The 24117-nt window shown below is 40.2% G+C and overlaps 1 protein-coding gene across 8 annotated transcripts in view; it reads right to left on the reverse strand.

Annotated features, from left to right (window-relative positions):
- NTRK2 (neurotrophic receptor tyrosine kinase 2) overlaps nt 1–24117 on the reverse strand; it is a 180191-nt gene that overhangs the window by 104561 nt on the left and 51513 nt on the right. For 3 of the 8 annotated variants that reach the window (XM_082241542.1, XM_082241541.1, XM_082241535.1), the window contains exons 8-12: nt 21689–21988; nt 16399–16449; nt 15483–15515; nt 9239–9342; nt 8054–8153 (exon numbers count right to left, since the gene is read on the reverse strand). In XM_082241542.1, coding sequence (XP_082097668.1) covers nt 8054–8153; nt 9239–9342; nt 15483–15515; nt 16399–16449; nt 21689–21988 — 588 coding nt within the window. The remainder of the gene's footprint in view (nt 1–8053; nt 8154–9238; nt 9343–15482; nt 15516–16398; nt 16450–21688; nt 21989–24117) is intronic. The other 5 variants (XM_082241536.1, XM_082241540.1, XM_082241538.1 and 2 more) reach the window with 5 other exon arrangements.

Here is a 24117-nt window from a genome sequence, read left to right on the forward strand (position 1 = left end):
TGGCATCAGCGGTCAGGCGGGTGAGAGATTGTCGGCAAGCCCCCCCCCCCATAAAAGCCCAACAACTCAGGGCAACCCCCCCAAAAAAAAAGCTTAACAACTCTGGGCAATCTCCCCCCATTTCCTAAATTTGGAGTCCCAAAAAATAGGGGTTGTCTTATACACGGGGGCATGTTATACACAGAAAGATATGGTAGGTGCTGTATTGAAGTCAAAGTAAAACAAAGGATATTGCTTCAGCTCCCATTTGACCAGAGCATCTTTAATGCTCATTCAATGTTCTTTTGGCTCCTTTTTTGGTAAGCTGCCTGGCTCCCTTTCCCTCATGAGGCTCCTTTGAAGCACTAGTTGCTTGCAGAGATATATGTTAGATGACTCTAACGCAGGATTTGGAATTTATAGGCTAGATAAAGGGAATTGCTAATGCATTCACTGGCACAACATCACCCCAAGAGGATATAGTCTCTAGATCAGAGTCCCGAAGGAACCCTAGCTACTGTGCATGCATGCTACAGTCTGGCACACACTGCTTTCTTTGTTTCATTCTTTCTAGGATGAAACTCTGCTGTTCCTGAGATCAGGTAAGATATATCACAGCAATAGGACATCAGCCACCACCCCTAACTGTGTCACAGAATCAGACAGAACCCAACAGCATAGTGCTAAGGTAACTCTTTTTTTGCGTTGCAAAATGAAGTGCCCAAATATCTGTCCAGCTCTTTCAGAGACTTCCTTGGTTCAAGTGAAAGGCCAAGAGTAAAGGGGTTTCAATGGGTACAGTAACGGAAGAAAACACCCAAAGAACTCTAAAGGAAGAGTTCTAATGTCCACATGGAGATACTCGGTGTTTTTTTCTGGGGTACACAGGGGTATGCATACCCTTAAACATTTTGTGAATCTAAGTTTGGCCACATTGAGGGGCAGTATTTCAATATGAGTGGGAAAATGGGTAGCCCTAAACATTTTTTTAAAGAAAAAAAGCACTGGAAATACTGTATGCAAAATCTTCCCCATGCACTCTCATGTCAACAGATGCTCCACTGAACAAGAACATGTATGCATATGTCCCCCATGAGCTCTGGCACATATGTATAGCTAGTTTGCACCTGTCTGAACTCCTGCACACATAAGAATATGTTCATGCTGGGGTTGTGAAACAGGATTTAGGGCTGACGTTAAGACTAAGAAAGACGCTGAATTCGTAATGCTATCTGAGTGGGTGTTGAAAACCATGGTGGCCAGCCAAAAGTTGTGGCCTATGAAGAATCCAGGATGACACCCCCCCCAATACCATGGAACAAGTGGGTGGGTATAATTTTGTACGTAAAAGAAGTTGAGTAATTTGGTGGAGAATATGGAATTAGGAATGCCCTACTCATAACTAATCATCATTGTAGAGGAAAATGAAATTTTACTAAATACTATGATGAGACCGAAATGGAATACTCACATCACCCATGGCAAAGCAAAAAATGAAACTAAACACACTTTCCTGCTTTGAGGTCATGTTGAAATAAGCACCTGCTAGTCCATCTACTGTAGGTCAACTAACAGACTCCATAGAGATAATCAAAGCAGAAGGACTGTGAAAGTTGATGGAGCTGGATCCCTATCCCAGTGGCGGCTTTGAAACCTTATGGGTGTGTGTCTCCACAATTCTGGAGGCTTAATGTGTAATACTATTAGTACAGAAAGAGATCCCTAACCTATAGCAGGAATCCATATGTGATATATACACAGGAACCTCTGCCCCAATCTGATGCATAGTTCCTCTTATCATCACAATAAATTGGTGAAAGGCTCCAGGAACTGGACCATAGAGAAGATGGGTGCTCCAGAGATCACAGTCCCAGTCTTCATCATGAGCAAAGTAGTGATGGGTGTCATGGCTATAGATCCAGAAACAAGGGAATAACAGAGGTGTAAGGTAAAAGTGAGGTGAAGGAACTCAGGAAGAAGCAGGAGAGTCAAGATGGAGTAGCAGGAAGTGTCATCAATCACAAGGATGTCAAGGGAGACTTTGAGAATAAGGAGCTCCTTCACTGGGAAGAGGCATGGTAGATTGTCGAAAACCTTTAAAAAATGGAAACCTGCACTGAAGGGCTCTGCTGCTGGGACAGCATAGTCACCATAATAACTTAGAATAGAAGCAGAGGCTGATGGAGAGGAGCTCATCACTCCAGATGTTGGTGGGGTAGTCATGGGAGTGGCAGAGAAGTCATTAAAGCATGCACAGTATGGGAGACCTTCACACACAAAAACTGCTAGAAATTTCTGAAAGGTACTCCGCACAGGCACAAAATCCATTTGTGTGCATGCGCAGAGACTATGAAGAAGAAATGCCCAAGTAATGGGTAGGATATGAACTAGAGAACAATTTAGCAGGGTACAAATGATTGCTACATAATACAGGAGCGCTGTATTATTGTGTGCATTAGTTTGGCCCTTATGTAGGTATATTTAAAGAACTGTGAGAGAGATTATCAGCGAAAGATGAGCTGGATTTGAGCCAGGTGAAAAATTTAGCAATGTAGTGCTATTTTTGGCATGTTTCCCTAAGGGTTGTAGTAAGAGACTGCAGTGGGGACCAACATTTGGGGAATGGGATGGAAATATAATTGCACTGCATCTGTAAGGATGGATCAAACATAAAGCTCTTGACTGGTTTGCATCAAATAAGTCAGATAACAGGGGTAGGATTATGTGTTGATAAACTGCAATCAGGAATGCTCTAAGATAGTTCTTTTTCTAAACACATTGAGCAAACTGGATTGATAGACCTAGGCTCTTTAAAGACTTTGGTCTTAACACTCTATTCTATCGTGAATGAGAAGACAAGCCCCTGTCCCTCCCCCCAGCTCTTCACCTCAATCTCTCTTGAGCTCTGGGTGCTTAGGCAGTCAATTTGGTTTTGGTTTTCAGGAAAAAAGGCAAAAGGAAGTTGGGCATGCTTTGGACAGCTGAAGCCACATAGCGGTTTGGAAGATTAGGAAGTCCCTGATCTGACTCAAGATGCCTTGTCAACAACACAATCCAACTCAGGAACATGGAAACCTTCCTAAAACCACCCTGTTTGGATAACTATCACAAACTTTTAAAAATCTAAATCCAGTGTCCGATTTTTAAAAATTAAACCCCACATTTCATTCATTTAAATCATTTTGAGTCTAATATAGGAAGGGTTACTAATGGAGTTGATTTGAATTGGTCTAAATTAAGTATGAGAAGACTTGTGTGTTGTTTTGGTGCACAGGCCATCAGTGTTCAATACAAGCATTCTGTTGGCACTGAAGTTCAACACACTGCTTTTTACATCACCACAGTTTAAGCTTTTTAATATAATACGATATTAATAAGCAGAAGTCGCATAATCTCATCCACGAACTAATCTGTTTTTCAAAACTCCACACTGAGCACAGGGATTCTAAGACTCAGAAGTTCTGAATGAACTTAACTGGCATACAAACCAACAGAGAAATTAGGGCAACCCAGTCAATCACCGTAAAAGAATACTAGAACTTTTCTGCTGCTCTAATGGAAAATTCAAAAGAAGAAGAAACAAAGGGCAAAACCAGAGCTGGAAAGTGGCCATATTTTTGGCAAGTACTGTTTGTAGTCCCTAGTGAAGTTATTGCTTATGCTGCCTTAACCCATCTCCGTAACAGATGCACAGATTTTCAGATGAGATATATGAGTTGCAGCGAGGACCTTTATACAGATCAACTAGTGTAGTGATATATCCGTCTCTTGGGTGAGGAACAAATTAAAGGTGGAATGAATTACATCAATAGCTCCCCCAAATGAACTGAAAAAACTTTGAATATGTCTTAGGGCTTGAAACAGTTTGCAGCCAAATTCACTGCATTTGAAATTTAGAGTAGGCAACAACACTCAATTATCTTTCTGAGCAAGGATGTGCTTTCAGACAGAAAGATCTCATTAGCTTACATTTGATTTTTCTTTAAACATATGTTGGCAGCAACCCTGAGGGAGGATACATCACTATGGTAAGCACTTTCCTAATTTTACACTAGTGATGGTAATGATTTTTAGAATAGTGATAATATGGAATTCTGAGGTAGTGAGCTGAACTTAAGCCCCTTCCAGAGTTCAAAGCTAGTTCAATTTCTTCCATTGTTAAAGGAACAAATACTGTTACTACTTCACATTTACACAGTAGCTTTTCTGTGTGATCAAAGTAACTCACTTTCTGAGCAGAAAAATCATGTTCAGTAGAAATATGGCCTCAATAACATAATATCCCTCTGGTTTTGTGGGTGTATACAAATACAGATATAGGAGAGAAGGGAGAGATGGATGAGAGAAGGCTAAGAAGATGATAGGCGCCTTCAAAAAATCTTATATATGCCTTAATAAAAAATGTTTAGCGGTATATGTTCTGCTCTTTATAAAATGGTCTATAATTTGGTTAGACTTATGAAATATACAATGACATTGTGTGTGCCGTGTTCTATTGAAATCAAATCCAACAGTATACAATGCAACTGTATACCATCTAAAGTTTATATGACCCACTGAGATCAATGTGGCTTATTCCCTGTTGCTTACACAGATTTCCTATTGAGTAAATCTGACTGAACTCGATAGGACTTGCTTCTGAATAAACAAGAACAGCATCCCATTGTTTATTGTCCACATATTTTAAACGAAGCAGGCTTGAACAAGGCCTTTTAAAAGGTGAGCAGTTGGGAAAATGGCATTTAAGGGACACGGTTCACCTTTGAATGAAAGCTGGGCCCAAACCAGGATCCTGACTCTTTTTTCATCATAACTGTGCCAACCCTATTTCTGCAGCTTCTCTTGGTCTTACAAAGATTGAGCCCAAACAGGGCTCTTTGTAAACAAAACAAAACAAAACAAAATATCTTTTTGCGTGACTTTTCAAAAGTTACTCCATAAACATAGCATTTCCATAAGTCAAAGCTATTTGAGAAAGAACCCAAAAATATGGGTTTTCTGTAGCCCTCCCAACAGCAGCTTTAATAAATTATAATGCTTTAAACTTCCAAAACAACCTGTGAAGTTGTAAGTTAAGGTAAATATAACTTGTAGAGATAAATTACTGTACCTTCTTTGAAAACCATTTCTTATCATTTTTAATGTATCTTATTTCTCAAGGTATTTCCTTGCCATTAGAGGGACTGTAGTGACCTCTGATGAACGAAATAAAATGTCTCACCGAATAGATATATAGACCTTGGTCATGAAACTGGATTTCTTAAAATCAAACTGTATATGGGAAATAAAACTTTTCTGTGGTTTGCATATTTGCAAATAAAATTTTATGTTGACAAACTGAGAAGTCAGCACCTTCAGGGGAATTTACAGAACTTGAAAAATTATTTGCAAGTCGTATGACCCTGTTTGATGGCCTCATGAAGGGGCTACATGCATAATCAAAACACTTAGCATAATTAGCCAAGATAAGAACCAATGCTGATCTGTGCTGGGAAGCCCGGGTGCAACCTGAACTTGGAAAAACTGGATGGACCTCAGTGATGCCCTGGCCTACCACTGCAGCCATGCCTCCAGCTGGTCTCATGTTGGCCTGTTCAAATGGGCACTTCCTGCTGAGAGGCGCCACCGCAGGGGAGGCTCTGATGTCCCTGATTGGTCATACCATGGTAAAGATGGCCTGACCAGGCTGTGGCTGCAACCACTACTTCCCCAGATTCCCAAATAAGTGACCATTGTTTGTAATTCTCCAGCCACTAGCCAGATGCTTTTGAGAAGCCCACAAGAAGGGCATGAAGGTCATAGCTCTCCCACAAAACTGACTCCCTATAACTGGTATTCAGGCATATACCACCGCTGAACCTGAAGGCTCTATTTATTTACCACAGCTGATAGTAATTGACAGTCCAATTTGTCCAATCCACTTTAAAAACCATCCGAGCCAAGGGCTATCCCCACCTCTTGTGGCAGTGAATTCCATAAATGGATCATTCATTATGTGAAGTAATGATTTTTGTAGGTTCGGAATCTACGTCCATTAACTTTATTGGATGATCCTGAGTTCATGTCACCCAACGGCTGCCTTAAAACACAAGACAAAACCCACCTAAAATATTCCAGGCATTTTAGTCTTTCCTTATAGATGCCCCAAAGCCTTTTGGCTGCCCCTTCTAAACCCGTTTTGGGTCTGTGGTAGCTTTTTTGTGATGGGACAGTTGGACTTGTACATATAGTTGTATTCAGCTAGGTCTAAAATTGATAAAAGTGAAATTAATGATCCCAAATTAGTCACGTCAATTAACTTCAATGCATCTACTTTGTGTAGGACAGCATCTCTAAAGTAGCTGAACTATAGTATTATACGGGACTTTTTTCAGCCAGAACTCAATTCCAGCACTTCTCGGGGGGGGGGGCACCATTGCCATTATAAGAGAATGAAGGAGGTGTTAGTGGCGAGTTATAGCACCTCTTTTTCTAGAAAATTAGCACTGGTTGTATATAAAGGAATTACAATTATAAAGGAAATCCAAACTTGCTGTATTTTTAAAAAATCTTTCCCCTAATAATCACAGTATGAAATATGACTGTGCATTCAAACAGAGTTACTCAGGAGGGAGTTGGTATGGATATAAATTGATTGTATTTATGTTCACATCTGAGAGAAAGTTTTATTAAGTGACACCATATAACCTGTGAAAGGTTATCACCTGTTCCTGGAAATATGAAGATGAAACAGGTGCATATTACCACACATGGTGGACATGCCCACATATGGTAGAATGACTGGACAAATATGAGAAAATATGAAGTAACCGCTGATATACAACTGCATCTTGACCCCTTTCTATTCTTTTACAGAGAATTAATCACATCAGTGACCAATGCTGTCAAATCACTTCCTATACCAAAAATATTTTTTTTGGGGGGAGGGGAGCAAACAGAACTCTCACTTCTACTGAATAAGCACACAAACTATTTGATCATGGTGTAATGGATAAAATGGTTACTGAAGAGTAAAAGAAACAGCAATGAAAATGAACTGTTCAGTTTTTCAGTCGCAATTTGTATTAATCATTGGAATAGTAGGAAACTGAAGACAAAACACCTTTTGCAGAAGGACACAGGAGGAGGAGCCCCCACAACTCTGTTGGCTGAGAAACACCTTCATTGTCTGGTGGTTCCACTCTCCCCCTCCTGTGACATGCACTCAAAGTATTAGAGCACTCGCCACATCCATGGAGAATATGGATAATGAGATATAGAAAGTAATGGCCTCACTCTGAAATGGTGCTGAGGGAGAAGCAGAGAAAGAAAGCACCCATGACCATAAAGGGACTAAGGTGCACTTAGGGGAATTTCAGGAAGTGGGCATTTTGGGCTGCCTTAAAATGCCTTTGTACCAGAACATACAAACACATACAAACTTTTCGCACAGCCCCAGTGTACATTTGTTAGTAGAAGAAAGGCTATAGGGGCCCAGCATTTTGTACTGCTATTATGCACTGCAAACTTCAAGAATCATAGAGAGAAAACTTGCTGTATCTTCCAGGAGGTACATTAAAATACACCTTCCATTTTCTGAGTTAACATGCATACTGTATGTATTTTGTACAAAGTTTACACATGTAAATGTATATAAAGGTAAAGGTAAAGGGACCCCTGACTGTTAGGTCCAGTTGCAGATGACTCTGGGGTTGTGGCACTCATCTTGCTTTACTGGTCGAGGGAGCCGGCATACAGCTTCTGGGCCATGTGGCCAGCATGACTAAGCCGCTTCTGGCAAACCAGAGCAGCACATGGAAGCGCTGTTTACCTTCCCGCCGGAGTGGTACCTATTTATCTACTTGCACTTTGACGTGCTTTCGAACTGCTAGGTTGGCAGGAGCTGGGACCGTAGATTGGGAGCTCACCCCGTCACGGGGATTCAAACTGCCGACCTTCCAATCAGCAAGACCTAGGCTCAGTGGTTTAGACCACAGCGCCAGCCGCGTCCCTATGTAAATGTACATAGTGTGTATAGGAAAAAAAGCAACAATCTAACCCATTGAAGTAAAGAAATAAAAGCAGCCCCTCTTACCTTTCATTCCAAACTTGGAGTGCCTTCCAAACTTGAGAATAATGAGCAAAATAACTAAGCCAGTGCACACTAATGCTGCAATCCCCACTACAACATAGACCTAAAAGAAAAGCAAGGTGCATTAAACCCAGTATTGAAGCATTGGCAGTATTTGAACATGATATCAGAATTGTCAAACTGGAAAAGCTTTTGATGTTTGCAGTCTGAACTCTTGCCACTCAGAGCCTATGGGTGTTACACACCTAGGCTGCTCTTACTAGGGATAGTCACAACGCCCTAGTAAGAGCTGAGAATTTAGAATTTTAATCCTTAAAAAAAAAAAAATAAGGTTGCCTCTTCGATAAAAGAGACTTCAAAATATGGCTTCTATGGCTTTTTGCTAAGGAAACCAGAACCAGGAAAATATCTCAAGATCATCCGCTCCTTGGATACAACATCCAGTTTATCTTGGCTTTAAAAAGGTTAAGGACCCCTGACAGTTAAGTCCAGTTGCAGACGACTCTGGGGTTGTGGTGCTCATCTTGCTTTACAGGCCAAGGGAAGCGGTATTTGTCTGCAGTTTTTCCGGGTCATGTGGCCAGCATGACTAAGCTGCTTCTGGAAACCAGAGCAGCGCACAGAAATGCCGTTTACCTTCCTACCGGAGCGGTACCTATTTATCTACTTGCACTTTTTTGGCATGCTTTCGAACTGCTAGGTTGGCAGGAGCTGGGACCGAGCAACGGGAGCTCACTTCGCCATGGGGATTCAAACCGCCGACCTTTTGATCAGTGGCTCAGTGGTTTATACCACAGCGCCACCCACGTTGACCTTATAGTTACTTAAATTATATGGGTGCTCACTAGAACATTCAGCTAAAGTTACACCATGTTTTTCATGCCAAAGGAGGGAAACCCAAAATATTTCAGGCTGTAAATGGGAGTCGTTTCCATGCAGCTTGGAAGCTGCAACTAAGTAATATCACTTAATGGGAACGTATGAAACAAACTTTGCACATTGTTTTCTATCTATAATTTACCAACTCTTTGAAAAGGCAATTGTTTCACATTATATAAATGCCTGTGAAAAGCTCTGGGGTATAGTCAAGGTGGTGTCTTGTTACAAGCTAAAACACCACAAACGTATCAGATCCCTTGTCAGAAAGTCTGCTACGATAACAAACCAGGAAACTATGTATATACTTACAGTGATGCTATCTTCATTGTTTTTGTCGGAAACATCCGTAGAAGTAACTGGATTACTATTATTTGTAGTATCTTCAAAATTATCCGTTGGCGTTCCATAATCCTCTAAGAGAAAGAATGTATTTTTATTTACTTCCCTGACTGTAACTTTTTTTTTGTCTCTATGAAAAGTACTAAACACAGGAAATGAAAATTTACTATAATTCTATAATGTATTGTTCAGTGTTCTAAGTTTTGTTTGCCAAAAATGCAGAAAGCCAAGAACTTTATTTGCTCCTGACTTTCTCAGTGAATGCTCTATGGTATGAAAACTTGTACTGTATCTACTCTTCAAATTCAATATGTACTCTGTTCTTTCTTAAGTTATATTCTAAACAAAGGATGAAAATAGTAATACTGTAATAGTAAAATGCACTAAATAGAAACTTTTTCTGTTATTTGTATAGTACTTCAAAGACTTAACATAAGTTAAGCAAAAATACTGGCCCCTGCCCTAAGCACAAACAAGAAAAGGGAGAGAGCAGGCTAACAGCAAAGGAACAGGAGGAAATAGAGTTCCATATACTTGCTGCACAATCCTAAGCATCTATATTCAAAAGTAAATTCCACTGAGCTCAATGAGACTTAAGTGTCTAGTAGGTTTAGGATTACACATGTAATTGGTGGTAAAAATTAACAGTGCAATCCTATACTTGCCTACTCAGAAGTAAATCCCATTGAGTTTAATAGGGCTTATTCCCAGGAAACTGGGTATAATAAGGTTCCAGACAGGGAGACAAATCAAGGGGTTTGTGGAAGAGGTGGAGTTCAATTGGAATTTAAAGGAAGAAGGAGAGGTATCATCTCCTAAGAATTCTGTGAGGGAGTTCTAACCACATGGACCAGCCAAGAATAATGTATGGGGTAGTTTAAGGCCTGTTTTGGGCAACTGAAAGTACATCATTGTTTCCCTGATTCATCTAACTTTCATTTTGAGTATGAAAAATGTATCCTTTTGCTTGAGTTGCAGTTCTCCTTTCCCAGTGAAATAAGGTTTGCAAAAGCTCAAAGGCGGGAAGTATTTTCACTGACAAGAGATAGGTTAAGTTGAAATGCAACAAAATGTGCATTAAAACATTAAAAATACTTTTCAGAAAGTTGTACAATTTGAATGCCAAAAAAGTTATTCTCCATTTAGTGTAGGGGAAAAGTTAGATTTATTAAAGCAGGCATTTGGAAATACAAAGGAATGAACAAATAATTAATGAAAATCTGTTCACTGAGCATAGAACAAAAGATCTTCACTTAATATTAACGAATCAAATATTAAACCTAAGTTATGCATAACTTTGCCTATCCTTGAACTGAAGGAAATTATTTTAAAACTATTCCAGAACAAATATATTCTCTTCCCATGAGACAGTGATGCTTCTTGTGTGTAGAACTTTTCAAAAGGTTTAATCTGCTCATTATCTCAAATCGCAGCAAATGCTGTGCTTATTTATGACTAGTTACACTTCCTTTCACGTTTTGCATAATACCTCATTCCAATGTCAAGATCCCACAAAGGGCAAATGAAGTCCACACCACCTGGTGCTCTGTTAATATCACAAGAAGGTGTGCATCCAAACAGGAAAGGTGTTCCACATATAGGGAAGGGCTAAAAGTTTCTTCCTTGAGGCCAGAATGGCTAAGCAGTAAGACGTGCCAAAAAAACTGCACGTGAAACTTGTGAGATCACGGGGGTGAGGTGGGGTGCTATGCATTACATTCAAGAGTCTTTCAAGACTCTTGTAACAGAGTACAAGCAAAAAGGTGTAAAGGAGGTTTCACTTGGCACATTAGTGGTTGTGTTGCCATGATATAGATATACTGAGAAACATTAACATTGCCACTTGGACAAAAGCCAGGGGTTCTTCCACTTTCATTAGTATATATTATCACAAAATAAGAGAGGGCAAAAGAAAAATCAGATTATATGGCTTTTGAGCCAAATCTGAAAACTAGAAATAAATAATCATCCAGCAGAATGTACAATGTAAACATAAAAAATATGTAGAGAAATATATAATTTCACACAGTACTAGGTGGTTTTTCGTACAAAATGTTTTCTGTTTATGGCTTTTAGAGTTGCACAAGTGGAGTTAATCTTTTTATATGCTTTGAATGCAGAGTTAATTTTTATGATTTGTTTTGGAAAAAATGATGCAATTAGCTCCACGCATAGGAACGGAGCATTTAATGGCAGAAATTCCATTTGTTATAATTGTATACAATTGACACAATTGAGCCACTTTGTGTGCTTTGGACTACCAAGGTGATTAACTATAAGCTAAACTAAATGGCAGTTTACTCCCTTTAAGTCATCTCTCTCACTCTTTCCCCAAAGTACATAAGGAAGATAGGCAAGTTTGATGTATTCCCTACCAAATATATTTAGATGTGAGCTGATATCATTTGAGCAGGTTGTTTCTTTAGCTGACATGAGGAGAGAGGAGCAGCTTGCCCAGTGCCATGGAGCCAAACAACAGCCTCCAGCCACCATGGTCACTGCCACTTACCATGAGGAAAAGGGGTGAGGCACTGGAGAATTTGGGGCTACATGGGTGAACAAGTGGGAGCATCCCGCATAGCCCTAACCTCACCCCTCCCTGCTGCTGGGAGACTATTGCTGCAGCTCCACCCCACTGGGTGAGTTACTCCTGATACCCAGAAAAATCAGAAATGACACAGAAAAAGGGAATGAAAGAGATTAACTCTATGGCAACATATATACATCATGCCAAACCATGGTTTAACAGAGGCATAGGCAAACTCGGCCCTCCAGATGTTTTGGGACTACAATTCCCATCATCCCTGGCCACTGGTCCTACTAGCTAGGGATGATGAGCGTTGTAGTCCTGAAACATCTGGAGGGCCAAGTTTGCCTATGCCTGGTTTAACACAACGTGCACAGCCAAGTACAAAGCTCAGTAAACTTTGGGCTCCAACACTTTCACCGAATTTTCCCATACAATTCAGAGAAGTGGGGAAGCTTTCATTTCTGTTTTTGGTTAACCACAGTTTATTATCTGAAACAAACCAACTTCAGCTGCGGAAACCTGTGATTAAATAAACACACAAGCAAAAACTTCCAAAGTTAGTTTTGTAAGAAGTGGAGAATGCAAGCCCGAATTTTGCTGCAGCTCATTTTTTAGAGGACACTACAATAATTTACCAACTACAATAATATAGTATCTCCAATCATAAGGTCATATTAAACATTTTATTGAGAAAGAGGCATAACTACCATACTCTCCTTTTTATACACAGTCATTCCAATCAATGAGTTTTAACTCTGGGGTCATTGTATTTTACATTTCTCTAGCACTTTCCCCTATGGCAGCAAGGCCAATGGGAGACTTTTTTCCCTATGGCTCCTACAATCACAGTGTGCATGCTTTAGGGAGGGAAGAGGTAATCTTCCCTTTCTCACATACTGCATTCTTGATCAGGCTTATTGTAATTAAGTATGAAAGAACTGAAGGCATTGCTGCAAGCTATCTATTCAGTGAACTTCTAATTAAGTGAGGGAGACTTCATCAGTGGGCTGTGGGATTCCCTCCTGCCCTGCTCCTCCACTATCACAGGCAAGCTGCCCAAATATTTATCCAAATAATGGGTTCTTGAATGGTCCAAAACTCCCCTTCAGAATTGATTTTAATTAGTATTAGGAACTACTCATTCCTCTTACAGGTAATGTGGTAATCCAATTGCATGCTGGAGTTTATGGTTAATGATGTGGAATAAAACCAAATTAATATATAATATTCTATATTATAATTAATATATATTTTATATTGGTTTTTAGGCAATTTTTGGCACAGAGCTATATATTCAGCAAGAATGAACAAGACGTTCCACTCCTGAAGGTATACAAGTATTATAGAAACAATGTTTAAAATGGACTTTCACAGATAAATGGCAATGGTGCCTTTTATGATGGAATTATCTAAAAATGTAGTTCTTTTAAAAGGCACCAGTTTTGATCTAACAACGATAGGTTGGCCTTTTGTTGAAGAACATTAATTTGCAAATACCTTCAGCAGCAATCCTACACACAATCGGGCAGCTTAAATGTAGGACTTAAGCAGATTAATTGTGTGCAGGATCATAGCCTTCAACAAGCACAGTTTTAAGAAATTGTTTTAAAAAGAAAAATAGCTGATGGGAATTTTTATATGGTTAAAAAGTATGGGGTTTTTTTTTTAAAAAAAAGGAATTAATAATTCTATGTAGATATACAAAAAATATGAAAAACAAAAGTATGATATTTTCCATAAATATATAAAGGGGTTGTTATATAAGAAGACTTGCTTCAGTACACACAAAAATGAAAAATTGGAAATTTTCCTTACTACGAATTTCTGTTTCTCTAAGTCTCACAGAGGGCAGCTCTCAACCTTGAGAAGGCACCTGGAACACGTAGGTAGGTCAATTTTGATCGCATTGCCAGAAGGAATGGATACCCTGCCCTGCCAGAGCAGACTGGAAGAGGGCACAAACCCTTTGGTCCCCACTCAAAACCAAATAAAAAAAACAACCATACCAACAGGCACCAATTCTATTATCATTTCAAAAACAACTGTTTCTGAAAACAATAAGAAATGGAAAGAAAGAGGTGAGCAGGGAGGTGAGTTCACCCCAGGCACATCTGTCTGCCTCCAACGTATGTACAATGTTGACAGAAGCTCTGGTTTGAAGGAAATCCATAACCGGCTGGCTAGTCACAAAGAGGTCGCAGGTGGACTATCTTCCAGGAAATTCAGAGAAGAGAAATTTCATTTTCTTCCTGAGGCTCCAGGAGGCCATTCCTTCACCTTGGCACGTAACAGAGAAGCAGAGTTAAGGGTGGGCTTCCATTAGCCAGCACCCTATTAAAGCACGACATTGTGCAAGACCTTCTTATTAAAGTCCATGTCTGCAGTATCTATTCTGTAATGCTTGCTGAATGTATGTAATATTTTATTCTTGTAGATTGTAATGATGTCGTGGTTTGAAATACAGCTGTAAGCCATTTTATGGAATAAGCTCTCTTGAAAAACAGACTGTATTTTATTTTAAGGTAGTAAAAACAAATTTGGGTGGAGACCCATTCAGCGACATATCAAATGACTAAGGACAATTAGGCCAAAAAACAGCAGATGCTGCCATCTCCCTTAGGGAATAGTGAGTTTCCTTGTCTTTGCTAAGTCAAAGCAGTATATTCCATCGAACAACTAGAAACTGTATCCTTGGATACTCTGCTACCCAACATTCACAAGCCAACTGTGGGGGTTTTTGGTAGTAAATAAACCATGGATAAACTGCTGGACAGAGTTTGTAAGTTACATTTGATATTTGTGGATATCAAAAGTGTTTCCCTGCCAATTTGCCTGGGGAGACAGATGCTCTAGGAGCAGTTTTAGTCTACCTTGCCCTATGACAAGAGGAGAGAGTGGGCATAGGATCACATATTAGTTGTTGCCTCACAGTTTTTGCTGCCAGAACATCTATCCTAGTTGGTTGTCGAATGGCCTGGCTCCCGAACAAATTGGCTCCCGAACCCGGAAGTAAGTGTTCCGGTTTGCGAACATTTTTTGGAAGCCGGACATCTGAAGCGGCTTCTGATTGAGTGCAGCCAATTGGAAGCCGTTCCTTGGTTTTTGAACGGTTCTGGGAGTCGAATGGACTCCCAGAATGGATTACGTTCGACAACCAAGGTACCACTGTACTTTTATTTTAGATTAAAATTGCTACTTTCCTTCAGTGGCAAGACATCTGGCTCCAGACTAGGGGAGAATGGAGTGCTCTTGAAGAGACTCTGCGCACATACACACACAAAGGAACATCCCCAGAGGGCCTTCGCAGGCATGTTGGGCAGGTGGAGGAGAAGCCTCAAAGAGCTCTTACAGCTCCAACTTGACCTGACTGTTCATCTCACTAGGCAGAGCTTGGCAGGAAGGGTCATGTTGTCCCTCTCCCTTGACAGCAATGAAGATTGACCCTGCTGACATTCTCCAGGAAAATGTGCCACCTCAGGATTAAGGATTGCCCTTCAGAAAATCCAGAAGAAATTCATATCTATATTAAATTCAAGGCAAATTTTGAGGTTCTAAATCTAGCTGAATAGTATCTACTGTATTCATGATTCCAAACTGTATAAAAGTCCATCTTTCACATGTTTCAGTCATTTACTTGATCATTTGAGGTTATATACATATTTGAAGTAGAAAATAAAAATATACCACTATAACCAAGATGGGTGTAGAACGAACTACCTGGATAACAAAAAGAAAAAGATATAATTAAGTTACAAATATAGCATAGAAGTACAGTTAACCAATTAGCTTTTAATCACATGATACCATATAACATTAAATGCAGACCTAAGTTATACACACTTTTATCTTCTAAACTGTTTCCAGAGAAAAACAAAATACACTTATTTGCGCATCATATTCTACACCACACATATCAGCTGAATTCACCTATTTTACATTATGCATTGCACATTTATTTTGTGAAACACCCTGAGATCTGCAGATATAGTGTGGTATACAAATTTGATAACTAAATAAACAAACAAATAAATAAATAAATAAATAGATTGTGCCTTGGGAGAACATTCATTCAATATTCAATATTCCTAAAATGAGAATTCAGATTCAACTTGAATGAACAGGTTTGCACTGGGGAATTTTTAATGTAATAATTATCACTTTTCTAAAAGAAAAAGAACATAGCCATGTCAGGCTGAAACACAACAGTCTAAATAGCACCGCTCACTACTGAATTTGTAACTTTTAAAAGTTTTTTTAAAAACTTATCTAGGAAGCTGAATTTTCCAAGATGATGAAACAGTTTGGGCACACAAAGTCTAAGTCACTTATTATTTCTCTAGAACAATGAGAACAACTTGCAACTTGATAAGATTAGCGTAACTTGAGAATAGCGGGCCCTGTTCATATATTTTATTGACGGGAAAACCCATTTATTTAAGTGTGTTTGAACCTCTCTCAATGATGCAAGGTGAAAATGTAGCATGTTTTAATGGTCAAGTAATCATTGTACCAGTTACTAGTAAGATGTCATCATTATGAAATGGTGGGAAAGCTCATATATGATCAGGTGCCTATCCTTGTGAGACTCTGGGGTGCCTACCTGTAAAATCTGTCTCATCTGGGAATGGAGACCAGCATTCCGGATCCTGCTCTGTGGAGGAAGAGCTCTGTGAGAGCTTGCTTATGAGACACTAGGTGCCTAGCTGCAGAGTCTGCCCAACCTGGCCTTTAGAAAGGGGGTAGGCCTGAAAGCTTTTTCAAAAACCAACAGCCCAAGATCCACTTTGTGCCTGTGAGGAAAACTTTTGTGAAACTGCTTCTGAGATTCTGTGGTGCTTACCTGTATAGTATATGCCACCTTGCTTGGGGAAACAACGGGGGGGGGGCGGACATTTTGGCCAGTGGCATAGACAAAGCCGACCTTTTAACTTCTGCTTCTGACTTGCTGTAGATTATAAAACCTCAAATCACATCCAGAAGAGAGAACAAGGAGTGGCTGACAAACTGCCCAGAGGCTGGGGTGGGAAGCTATGGTGCTGCACAGGTAAATGAAACCTGTTTACATGTCCTGCATCACCCCAAGCATGGAGTGAGTCCACCTACTCCTTTGCTATTTAGCTGGTTAACCTCAAAATCTCGGACTGAGAACTTCGGGATATTCTGTTACTTTAGACCTCTGAACGTGCTGTTACTTGGTGGCCATTTTCTGAACCCTAGACCTTTTCCATTTCAGCCTCAGATGGAGACAGCAGCCAAGATGCATCTAGAGGTGAACTGGGAAGCTCAGAGACTATGCTTCCTTTTAGGGGCTCTTCTTTTTATTCATTTTTTAAAAAACAATTTCTTTAGTTTTTGAACAATCCCGCTTTTCTTAATGGCTGTTATTTTTTTGTTGGTTTCATAGTTTGTTGTTAACCTCAAATTGACGAAACACTGTCAAAAAAAATTTTTTTGAGAAGGTATCTCATCAGAACTTTAACTTTCATGTTGGACTTTTTCCATTAGCACTGCCACTCAAATCAGCCTCTCTGAGGTCAATATCATTAGTAATGTAGATTCTTGATTACTTTTTTTGGTGGTGGAAATTAGAGGTTTTGGAACTAGATGTGAGCCATTTTAATAATTAATAATTAACATGACAAAAAAATCTGTTGTCTGTCTGTCTCTTAGAAGAACTCAAGCCAAGCTTTACTTCAAAATGCTTGTGCCCAGACTGAGAATCCCTCTTTACAACTTTTGGGCACACATTGTATGCTAACCCACCATCTGGATGATAAGCTTTTCTCTGAGATCAATTGGATAAAGCAATTATTAATGAAAATTAACCTTCTTTTGTGACTATGTATGCATATATCATCATTCTCTCTAACAGTTAATGTGGTAGCTCCATGCCAGCAACAGAGGAGTGAAATGTACCCCCCCCACACAGAAAACACACATCCTTCTACTCCATATTCAGAACACCTTACACATGGGATTCTCTCAAAAGGTTTGCACATGCACAGTTTAAGGGTCATAGCTTAGCAGGGTCCCAAGTTCAATTCCTGGCATTTCTAGGTAGAGGTGAGAGACCTTGATATGAAATACGGGATAGCCTTGCAAGTCAGGGCAGACAATACTTGGCTAGATGGAGCAATGGTGTCTCTGTATGGCAATTTCCAGAACCAGGATCTGACTTTGTATAAGGCTATGTATGTTCCTAATGCCCCCATACAGGAACACAATGCTATATACAATTAAAAGTCCTGGTAATGGTAAAACCAGAGGAGAGCACTGGTCCCAATAGGTCAACTGCTGTCTCCCTTCAACTAGAATATAAAAGAAACTCTCCCTCTGTAAAACGGGGTAAAGCCTCCTCTGTCTTTGTACTGTTCCAGTTGGGGACTGCAGCACATCCAGGTTTTGCCAACAGTGTTGACAACTGTAGCCTATTTACCTGGTCTCATAAACTGAGCGTGAGCCACCGACCTGTTCTTATATCTAGCCCTAACCAGCTTTTTTTCTGGGTGGGAGTGGATGGGTGGAGCAATGGTTATCTAGCCCCAAACAGCTCCACCAACATCACTCCTCCATCGTGCAGCTCCCTGTTGCACTCATCCAAAAATGCAGGAAGGCAAGAGTATCACTTGTGGGATTCACAGCAACAGTAACTCAAGGAAAGCCTACTGAATCTCAAGTCAGCTCACTGCCATCACTTGATAGCATTGGGCTTGTGCAGTATGTAAAACTGACAGGGACAATAGCTATCAAAGACATTTCAGGCTTGAAGACTGATCTGTATTTATTTTAAATAGCAAGGTAAACCATGAATGCAATTACAGTAGATTTAATAATAATAATAATAATAATAATAATAATAATAATAATAATAACAACAACAACAACAACAACAACAACAACAACAACAATAATTTATTATTTATACCCCGCCCATCTGGCTGAGTTTCCCCAGCCACTCTGGGGAAAATATATGTTTTATTTGTCTTTATTCTCATTGTGGAAGAAGGCAAACATAACATAAAATATAAGACAAATAGTTTGTAAGACACTGCAATAAGAGTGAAGCTATCTTGGAGTGGAGTCTACACATGGTTTAACCTAGCATTGATTTCTTAATACTTGTCAACAACTATAAGCCACATGAAAAACTGAACTTTAGGTAAAGAATTTCAGGCAGACCAAATACAACTGACACCCAATGTGCTGCAGACCTGCACAAGCAAGCTTCCAGGGTATCAAGTGTATACTTCAGTCACCCTAAGATGCCAACATCCTTATGGGCTTTTACCAACTGTCCAGCCCCCAATCCAGAACGTTGTCAGGATGCTTGAAAAGGATATGAAAAGGAGCAGATGCGTCGTTACAAATTTGGTCTCATCTACTGAAGTTTCTTTCTGCTTAGGTAGCCATACTTTAATGCCACTGACACTCAAGTAATGGAGCTGCACAGTAAAGCAAGTGAACAAAATGTTTTGCTTAGATTTGTTTACTAGGCTAAAGGTACAAAATTATCTCTTGCCATGCTAACCTGTAGGAGGCAAAAGATCTTTTCTGTAGTCTATAGCAGGCATAGTATGCAAACTCAGCCCTCCAGATGTTTGGGGACTACAACGCCCATTATCCCTGACCACTGGTCCTGTTAGCTAGGGATGGTGGGAATTGTAGTCCCAAAACATCTGTAGGGCCAAGTTTGCCTACGCCTGGTCTATAGCACCTCCCTGCTACTGGGCTCCAACACAAACAAATCAAGGATTTTAGTAAGTCCTTAGGTGTATCCAGTGCTTTTTTTCTTAAAAAAAATGTTTAGGGGCATTCTCATTTTCCCACTCATATTGAATTACTGCCCCTCAATGAGGCCAAACTTAGACTCACAAAATGTTCAGGGGTAAGCGTACCCCTGCGTCCCCCCCCCCAGAAAAAAAGCACTGGGTGTATCTTCATCTACCCTGCATTGGCCTCCCCTGGGAAGTTTTAATCTACTTTGCAGAGTTCTTTTCCTCAAGCAGGGAAAAAACCCCAACCATTTAGATCTATTTAACAAGTATTGGAAGTTGATTGGTATTTGCCTTCTCTTAACAGGTGAAACTATTACATTATTAAGGAAGGTATGAGATATGAAGTTTAACAATGGAAAACAAGACAGTGGTGGTGATTACTGGCATATGAAGGTCTATAGAGTGCCCCAAGGGATTTCACAATGTATTATGCCATTCCACTACCACTGTGCTTGAGTCTATTCTTCCTTTTCACCACAAAAGCAGCAAAAAAAATCTACGGTTTTTAAAATCTCTGAATATTTACAAGTTTGTTAAGACTTAAAAACAGTATAAAGTAATAATAAAAGAAGAGATTATATAACTGGCATCACAAGAATAAAGCAGCTTGGTTTAATTATCTTCACAGGGAGATACTGTATAACCGCATTCTATGAAACTGCAAATGTAGCTGAATATGGGAGCCCTAAATGTTTTTGTTTAAAGGTAAAAAAAATCACTGTACATTAAGGAACTTATGCTTAAATTATGAGATTTAATTTCTGGAAGAGCAAAATATGATAACCTCCGTGCACCTCCGTGCACAGGTAGAAGTAATGTATCTCTTCAGTAGTAGTGAATAATGAGGAAGGCAGAAGAATACAAAAGCATGTACACACTGGCACACACACACCCCATGCAATGATCACTTATCCTTCTCATTTTGAGAGCCTTAAGCTATACATTAAGAAAGTAATGTGTCAATTAACAAAATGTTTCAGCACAGACAAACTTCTCATTTAATAGCACCCATAACCTAGGAACACTGGATTGCAATTTGCATCTCTATAATTAGTATTTCAGTATCCAGCAGAAAAACAAACAAACCACGCTTGAAGCCAAAGTTAAGCAAATGAATTAAATAATTACCGTCTCCGATGGGCAATACTGTATTTAATTTGCACTGACATGAAGATTAAGAGGCTTTCAATCTTTTTGAGTCCACGGCTCCCTTGACCAACTACATTCTTTCAGCGGCACCCCTGTGGGGCTCTGGAGCCCCGTTATGTCCCCCCCCTTGCCTGCAGAGCTGGCAGCCTCTCACCCTTTCTCAAACACCCTCCATTGTGGAGTGTTCCCTCAGTCTCCTCTCTTCTGCTTGGGCGTCCACTGGGCAGCCACAGCGGCCGCCCCTAGTCTCTGAGCTGCACCCCCCTACCCCAAAGAGAGCTGCTTCCTCACACTGCCCCACAGGGACCTGGGAAGCAACCCCTGGCCAGTCCCAGAGGCACCATTCGCCTGGGGAGCTTGTAGTCAGGGCTGCAGCAACAAACAGCTGTGCAAGCCTTTGGAGGCAGAGATGCAAGAGGGCAACAGAGGGAGAGAGGGAAGGAAAGAGGGACAGAGGCCAGTGTTGCCTGTGGCACCCCTGACTATCATTCAAGGCACTCCAGCATGCCACAGCACCGTGGTTGAAAACCACTGCTTTATATTATGGTTTCAGTCAGTTGAGAACATTAAATTACTAATTTAATGAGGCTGACCAGAGACGGTTTAGTTCATCATGCAAAGTTTAGGTTACTGTGCTGTCTAGTGACATTACTTTCTCAAATCTGCATTTATTTGTTTTTTAGCATTTAACTAGTCTAACCTTACGACTTAACTGCACACATACAATGCAAACCTATGCACGACTATTTGAAAGCAAGCTCTATTCCATTCAATGGGGCTTACTGTAAGGTAAGTGTGTATAGGATTGCAGCTTTAATAGAAATATGCCACCCAAGGGCTGCATGCAAAACTAAAATAAAAAATTGCTCATCTTAACTTTCAGTAGCATCATTAAGCAAACTAAGAAGAAACAACAGCCCTCCTTAATTAACGCTTCAATGATATTATAGTAATATTATTACTTACTACCTCCAGGATCTTCCATAAAGTACGCAGAAATGCTGGCTTCATCTTTTCCATATTGATTCTGTGCCACCAAGGTATAATCGCCGTTGTTCACATGAGTAGGGTTGTCCAGCTGAAGGCAGCCGTGGTATTCCGTTTGATTTACAACATGTATTTTAGTCCAGATATAGACGGACTCATTCAACTTAACCCCATCATGCAGCCATGTCAGGGCAGGTTGTGGGTTCCCCCTCACGCTGAATGGAATACACCAGTGGTGGTCCGGATATGGAATTTCAAGGTACGTGATATTTGGTGCAACTATATTAAGAACAAATAAGAGCAATGTTAGTATACTACATTTTCTCTTCCTTGAAAATTCATCTGTTTGTTTTAAATCATTAAAGCAAAGCAGCTGGCATCCATATAAATGCAATGAATACATGAATTCCAAAAGCAAATTTGTTATGTGTGTGTGTATATATATATATATATATATATATATATATATATGCAGGTTTTGGTGTCTTCGGGTGTCTTCCCGTGTAAGAGTCGGGGTGTCTGTGCGACGTTTCGACGAGGTCTCACTCGTCATCTTCAGGCTGGTGCTTTCGGCTTCTTGTTACTAACAGTAACAAGAAGCCGAAAGCACCAGCCTGAAGATGACGAGTGAGACCTCGTCGAAACGTCGCACAGACACCCCGACTCTTACACGGGAAGACACCCGAAGACACCAAAACCTGCATTCCTGTACCCGTGAAAATCTACGAAAGCATATATATACACACTATCTACCGGAAAAAAACACACACCAACCGCTACTTACATGCACAATCACACCACCACCCTGCACAAATAAACTCCGTAGCCAAGACTCTCATCTCCAGAACCAAACGCCTGGCTGACAAAGACCACTTGACAACTGAGTTACAGAATCTCTCAAATGTGTTAATCGCCAATGGATACCAGAAAAACAGGGTTACGAAGCTAATCCAAAAAGAAACACCCCCCAAAAACCAAGACACAGAAGAAAACAATGGCATGGCCCTCCTTCCTTATATCAAGGGCACTACAGACAAAATCAGCAAAATCCTCCATAAACACAATATCAAAACAGCCTTCTGCACCAACCAAAAAATAGCCAATATCCTCAGAAACCCAAAAGACAAAATCCAGCTGGAAAACCAAGGGGTCTATGAAATACCCTGCAAAGTCTGCCCAGCCACGTACATTGGACAAACAAACAGACGAATAAATGCACGTATCGCAGAACACAAGAATGCCGTCAAAAAAGAAGAAAAAACTTCCTCTCTTTTCCAACACATGAAAGAAACAGGACACGAAATTAATTTTGCAGATTCCAAATTGCTCTTTAACATGGAACATCACCACAAGAGAATAATCATGGAAGCCATCGAGATAGAGAAACACCCTCACAACATGAACAAGCGTGACGACACGTCCCGCCTGCCAGACATCTGGAAATTAGCCCTCCCCACAAAAACCGACACCAGAACCAGAGGCACACAGAACGCCGTCACCAATCAACCACACCAGACCCAAACCCAGACCCTCTCCACAGACATATTACAGACTCCATCCAGTAGCCAAACTATAGTGGCACCTCCGGATGCTGCACCCCCCTGCAATCCCTACACAGATCTGGCTGGCACAAGGCACAAAACCACAGCTCGCCCCTATACACGAAGCCAAGCCAGAGCACAACTAAATGCAGCACAGCCATCTTCTCAGAAAAACTCTTCACAAGCTCAAGAGGTCAAGACACGAAAGCTTTAGCAACTAATCTACACTTAATGACCCACCCAGTGGTATTCAGAATATCACCCAAGATATCCCTCAAGTAATTAAGGAACAAAAGAAGAAAAGGCACACTAATCTAGGAACTTCCTCTCTGCCCAGAACGTTGGAGGCTATACACCACACCCCTCAACAGTATTTATAGGAACTCAAACACCAGACTCTGCTCTGTTCCAGTAACAAGAAGCCGAAAGCACCAGCCTGAAGATGACGAGTGAGACCTCGTCGAAACGTCGCACAGACACCCCGACTCTTACACGGGAAGACACCCGAAGACACCAAAACCTGCATATATATATATATATATATATATATATATATATATATATATATATATATATATATATATATATTAAAGCATTCTTTAGAGGAAGTTATAATAAAGGATCATTTAAGCTATGATTTATAATTTCCTTCTTCACTTTTTGGAGGGGCAGTGGCTTGTTTCTGTTGTTCAATCACTAGTGTTTCCTACCCACTTCACAACTGAGTTTATTCTACCTAAACCTTTAATATATTTCACATTTACATACACCTCTTTTTCTGACAGCGCAGTCATATCCATTTCTATCTGAAATAAGCCACTACTTCAATGGGTCTTACTTCCTCGTAAGTAGGTATCTGATTGCTGC

The sequence above is a fragment of the Podarcis vaucheri genome, assembly GCF_965113315.1.
Source record: "Podarcis vaucheri genome assembly, chromosome: 11".
Lineage (NCBI taxonomy): Eukaryota > Metazoa > Chordata > Lepidosauria > Squamata > Lacertidae > Podarcis > Podarcis vaucheri.